We start from the raw sequence: 6,214 nt of genomic DNA, 5'->3' as shown, positions 1-6,214 counted from the left end.
TCTAATTTATTCAACTGAGCAGTTGAGGGTCAAGGGCCTTGCTCAAGGGCCCAGCTAGTGACAGCTTGGCAGTGCTGGGATTTGAACTCAAGACCTCACGACAACATCTTAACCACTGAGCTACTACTGTCCTAAAATATATATATATATATATATATATATATATATATATATATATATATATATATATATATATAATAAATGATCAATATAAATATGAATATAATCTAAATAAGAAACTTGAAACCAAAAAGTGGGAAATTTAAATCTAGTTTCCAGACACATACCAAAACTATGAGGTTTTTCATCACTGATCACTCCAGTTAGAATTTAGTTGTTATAAACCCAAAGAATGCATGTGAAACTTTCATTTGAATTTGTTGCCTTGTTGTGGATGAACATTGCTTCAGCCTTGTATAAAACACTGAGCTCATTTTTACATATGAAGTCCTAAGTGACTATTTTTCATAATCAGCCGATATCCTCAGGGGTTCCCATGGTGACAGGCTGTCTGATAAATATTAATGGAGTAAAAAAAAAGGTTTCTTCCTGCTATTTAAAAACACACACACACACAATCACACACACACACACACACACACACACACACATATATATATATATATATGTGTGTGTGTGAATGTGTGTGTGTGTGTTTTTAAATAGCAGGAAGAAACCTTTTTTTTTTACTACATGACGACAGTCATGCAGACCAATTTGATGCAGTGTGCGGCGTATGGTCTGAGCACTCACAGGCTGACCCCCCACCCCTTCAACCTCTGCAGCAATGCTGGCAGCACTCATACGTCTATTTCCCAAAGACAACCTCTGGATATGACGCTGAACACGTGCACTCAACTTCTTTGGTTGACCATGGCAAGGCCTGTTCTGAGTGGAACCTGTCCTGTTAAACCGCTGTATGGTCTTGGCCACCGTGCTGCAGCTCAGTGTCAGGGTCTTGGCAATCTTCTTATAGCCTAGGCCATCTTTATGTAGAGTAACGATTCTTTTTTTCAGATCCTCAGAGAGTTCTTTGCCATGAGTTACCATGTTGAACTTCCAGTGACCAGTATGAGGGAGTGTGAGAGCGATGACACCAAATTTAACACACCTGCTCCCCATTCACACCTGAGACCTTGTAACACTAACAAGTCACATGACACCAGGGAGGGAAAATGGCTAATTGGGCCCAATTTGCACATTTTCACTTAGGGGTGTACTCACTTTTGTTGCCAGCGGTTTAGACATTAATGGCTGTGTGTTGAGTTATTTTGAGGGGACAGCAAATTTACACTGTTACACAAGCTGTACACTCACTACTTTACGTTGTAGCAAAGTGTCATTTCTTCAGTGTTGTCACATGAAAAGATATAATCAAATATTTACAAAAATGTGAGGGGTGTACTCACTTCTGTGAGATACTGTATCACGAACACTTTATGTTTTTGGCTGCGTGGCTGAATATTTCAAGTATGCGTCATGATATTTTTCTTGATCATTCAAACACATTAAGATGTTTTTTTTTTTTTTAAATGTATTTGTAGGCTTTTCGTGCATTCATTAATTTCCTTGGGGCCTCGTGGTTTTTTAATTAATTAATTTTTTTCTTCTTCTTCTTTTTTTTTTTTTTTTTTTTACCGAATCTCTTATTGCATCTTTTACAAACAAGACTGACAACCATGTTAGAGAACTGTTCCGACACTAAACACATTTTCAGAGAGGGATGGAAAGCTGAGTAATGTTTTGTGTAATTGACAAAATATTAATAACATCAGGTAAAATATCCATGCGTGAGCAGAGCATTCAGACAATTCTTCATCACCAGGGTTGCCAGATTAAGTTACCTCTATCCCTCCTTATCGGTTATTACCAAACGCACAAAAATCACTTCAAACCAGCTCAAACTATAACATCGCCAAATTATATCCGTTAATTACAGCACAATGTGTTTAAAATAGCCCCTAATTAGACCGGGAACCATGCCAAACCTGGCAAAACAATTTATCGTGATGCGACCAAGTTGCATTGGGATGCTGATGATGCTTATGGTTCTGCGCATGCGCAGTGTGCGCTTTGCAATTCCCCCATTCATGCACATCGATCACAGAGAAGCGGCGCGTCCTCCTCTCCTCTCGCCTTGGCTGCATCAGGAATGTGCGCGTAAAACTTCTACCGTGGGAGTACGGACACGCGTTTTCCGTCTTCTCCTGCCAAGCTTTCTCTCTCTTTCTACTCCCTCTCTCTCTCTTTTCCTGTCTCCATCTCTGTATCTCAGGGTAATTCAGGGGAGAGCAGGAGCACTAACCGGCACCATGACATAGTCTACACAGAGGATACACTCTCCCTTCTCTCTGGAAGCTGCGTGTTTTCCTGGTGTGGTGGTAATCCTCGGTCATGGAGTTTCCCTCTGCCACCGTTTTTGACCAGCCTAAAGGTAAGGCAGAATGGGGCGGGGGGGAGGGGGGGGTATTGAAGGGGAGGGTCAGAAGGGGGCACAGCCGCTGCCGCTGTTGCTATGGTGACGCCCGGCTCGCATCAGTGGCTGTTCGGCCTGATGGGTTATTGATGGTAGAGAAGGGCATAGTGGGCCCCGGGAGGATGAAACCCACACTGCATTGGGCTAACAGTCAGCGCTAAACCCTACTAATAGGGATAGATCATTTGGTTTTCTGTACCTGAGGAGACTTTAGGGGATTAGTAGGCTACTTTTACTAACTGTGTCAAGACGTTCAGTAGGCTACAACTACATTTCAGCAACTCCTACAGTCTTCATTTATATCCAGCTGGATTCCAAAGTTAACTAGGTGTTATTCCAACCCTGTACATTTAGCAGTAAAATGAATTCTACAGCATAACTTCTGTGTGCAGCATATGTAGTGTATGTATGATCACCATAACAATAACTTCAGCACTTTACTTTGTACTGAAAAAACTGTATGAGCTGTGTCAAAATCGCCCTTAGGTGTGAATATGTGTGTGTCCATGGTGTCCTGAGATGTACAGGCATCCTATTCAGGGTGTATTCCCAAGTTGTGCAAAGTGTTCCAGGGATAGACACCTCAGCCAGGGACAGATAAGTAAATCAGGGGCCTCTGGGCAGGAACGTATGCAGGGCCTCTCTCCCCACACTGCAATACAAGAACCAGCGCATTTGCCAACTTGACCATCCAGCTTGACCATCCAGCTTGACCATCCAGCTTGACCATCCAACTTGACCATCCACTTGACCATGTGGCGCATTTGCCACAGCCAACTTGACCATCCAGCCATGCAACCATACTACATGTCCATTATGAGTATTTGTATTTGAGTAGCCACTGCGCTATGCAGAACCCAGACGTACCTTAGAAAACTGCCTTCTTTTTTTGTTTTTTTCCCCCCCATAAACTCATCCACTACATCGCCAGCATCCATTTCTATCACAAGCTCTGACTCAGTGGCCAGCAATGACAGCATGTTTAGTTTTCTTTGGCCCATTTTAGTTTGAAATTTGCTTTAAGTTCAACCCATTTGTGTAAATGAACACTATCCAAGATGTTTGTTTCATTTGTTTATCTAGATGCAAGTAAAACAGTTTGGATCAAACTGACTGCTCACTGATCACAAATTCAGACCCAGAAACCAATAATATTTTTGAATGATTAGAAAATTCTGTGACAGGCAACTTAATTAGTTAATTAGTTTAATCTCAGACTGAAACTATGACAGAAATCTGAAGTAAATTTATTAAAAGTAAAAGATGTAGCGCTCTTTTCCCTACAAGTGTCTTTTTCTTGTCCTTGATCACGGCTGACTCCTTTAACAGCTAGGTTCTTGGACAGTCTTCTGCCTTGCCTGTAAGCCAGTTTGGATAAAAAATAAAAAAAGTATCTTCCATGTTAATTAATGTAAATGCAAATTTTGTCCCTGTCAGACTGTGCTGAGGAGGTGGACTTGAATGTGGTGTTCCAAGCTGCGGCTACAGGGGACGTCAACAGTCTGACAGCCACGATACGTGAGGATCCCTCCATTCTGGAGTGTTGTGATAGTGAAGGTATATACAATACACCCCAACTACAATACAGCCATTTTCTGACACTCTACATTACAGCCCTCCCTTTAATTCATTAAGATATTATCTAATTATTTAAAGCAACATACAGATTACTCTGCACCAGATTGTTTTAATAGATTTTAATAGATTTTATTCAATGCTCAAATTGATACTCTAGTATGGAAATGTCCATATAAAAGAAACTATATTTTCTTATGCGTATAGTATAAGTTAATTGAAAGCAAATAATAAAAAAGCAAATACACCTTATGTCATGCATTGTGCTGCTGCTGTCATGGCTGATGTTATTGTCCTTCACTGAGTACATTTAGATGAGTTAAAGTAATTTGAGGACATGAGGTACCACAAAGACAGAGCTCATCTGCAGATGTAGCCATGGCCTGAAAGTCTTCAAATGCCTTCTGTTTATGTTCTTGGCCCAGGATCAACGCCGCTGATGCACGCCGTCTCTGGGAGACAGGTGGATACAGTCAAGCTGTTGCTGAAAATGGGTGCATCGATCAACACTCAGGACGCCTGTGGCAGGACTTCACTTTCCCTCGCTACATACTTGGTACTAGCCAGAGCTTGGGGGATGCACTGTGGGATTGGACTTTCCATGTAAGGAATAAAACATGAGAGGGTGTGCTGATATAGGAAAATAATCAATGACAGTGGGGTGTTAGAACTGGAGTTACTGTTACCAGAAATTGATTATTTTCTAATAACGGTACATACTATAATTTGACCAAAAACTTTTTTTGATTAATTAAAGAACATCATACTTAAAAATAATAATAATAATAATAATTTATAGTTACATTTATTTTTGTTTAACATCTGCAAAACATTATAACAGATCATATAACAATCATTTACACTATAACATATTACAATCACTTACATTATAACAGATATTAACAGTTCTTTCCCCAGCCTCTCTCTTTTTCTCTCTGACCAAGGTGAAAAAAAAATGCAGGTTGTCAGGTTATCACGAAACTAGAAACTGTAAAGTCTCAGACCTGACGACTCACCCACAGCAGAAAACTTAAAATGACACCTTTGACTGTTACAGTGCTCGAACACTGAAGATTCTTTCTAAAAAATGTTTAAAAAAATTTCAACAGATCAATGAAGAACCATTTTATTTAGTTAAATAATGGCACTTTTTACGCCGTACAAGTCCCTGTGTAAGTTGTTGCTACAGTATATAAATGATAACATATTACGGCAGCATTAATATAAACTTGTGCTTTGAATTACAGCCAGCACTACCGCTAAATTAATCAACATCTAACCAATCAGATTTGAGAATTCAGCAGCGCTGTGGTATTAGAGCCAATAATGAAGTTTACTTTGCATAACACTAGCTTTAAAGAGTTAAAGGAGCAAATTTTTGAGCCCTCTGCAGTCTGCAAGGAGAATTGCATACACCTGTCACCTGTTTTAAACCCCTCTGTAGAAACTATGCAAGCCTTGTGAATTATTTCTTAAGGAAGAGACGAAAAGAGGCCAAAAAATGAAGAAACTAGCTAAAAATATTTAGTAATCACAGTAGGTATCTAAAGTATCTTTGAAATTATATTATTATTATGTCTAGAATAAGTTTGGGACATAACAAGCTCAACCTTTAAGTCATATAGACAAATGACTTTTGTAATGTTAATGGAAACTGAAAGTTTCTAGTCAGTTCTAGTATAAATGAAGCGTAAAATTACTTCAGGTTTTTGTCACTGACAGAATATCTGCAGCAATACAAATTTAGATTTGATATTTTTTTCTTAAAATCTAATGAAATCAGTATTTTATTAGCTACTTTTCTGTTGACGTATGTTTTGTACTTATCATTGTTTGCTAATGGGCTCTGAAATTATCCACCACCTGACTCACACCTGATAAAATCATCAACACAAAAGCTAGCTAACACCATCTGTGTGACATCTCCAGCTGGTTCACTGATATGACTTTGTATGTTATCTTTCATAGGGCTGGCTGGAAGGCTGCGTGTGTTTACTACGAAATGGAGCAAAACAGAACATCCCTGATAAGAACGGTCGCTTACCGCTTCATGCTGCTACAGCTGAAGTCGATCTCAGGTATACATCCAACAGGCTTGATTTTCCCTAGTAAAGCGTAGCTGCATATCTGATGCATAACTCATATGGTTGAGTTGAAAGTTTC

General features: G+C 39.5%; 1 protein-coding gene across 1 annotated transcript in view; it reads left to right on the top strand.

Annotated features, from left to right (window-relative positions):
- Positions 1 to 925: 925 nt before the first annotated feature.
- The window catches only part of ankrd55 (ankyrin repeat domain 55), a 21,520-nt gene continuing 16,231 nt past the window's right edge, over positions 926 to 6,214 (top strand). Inside the window, exons 1-4 of the mRNA XM_053646110.1 lie at positions 926 to 2,434; positions 3,914 to 4,033; positions 4,477 to 4,607; positions 6,020 to 6,129. Coding sequence (XP_053502085.1) covers positions 2,395 to 2,434; positions 3,914 to 4,033; positions 4,477 to 4,607; positions 6,020 to 6,129 — 401 coding nt within the window. The 5' untranslated portion in view covers positions 926 to 2,394. The remainder of the gene's footprint in view (positions 2,435 to 3,913; positions 4,034 to 4,476; positions 4,608 to 6,019; positions 6,130 to 6,214) is intronic.

Source organism: Ictalurus furcatus, chromosome 16 (assembly GCF_023375685.1).
Source record: "Ictalurus furcatus strain D&B chromosome 16, Billie_1.0, whole genome shotgun sequence".
Taxonomy (NCBI): Eukaryota; Metazoa; Chordata; class Actinopteri; order Siluriformes; family Ictaluridae; genus Ictalurus; species Ictalurus furcatus.
The sequence above is the reverse complement of the archived record's forward strand: the minus strand, read 5'-3'. Positions and strand labels throughout refer to the sequence as shown.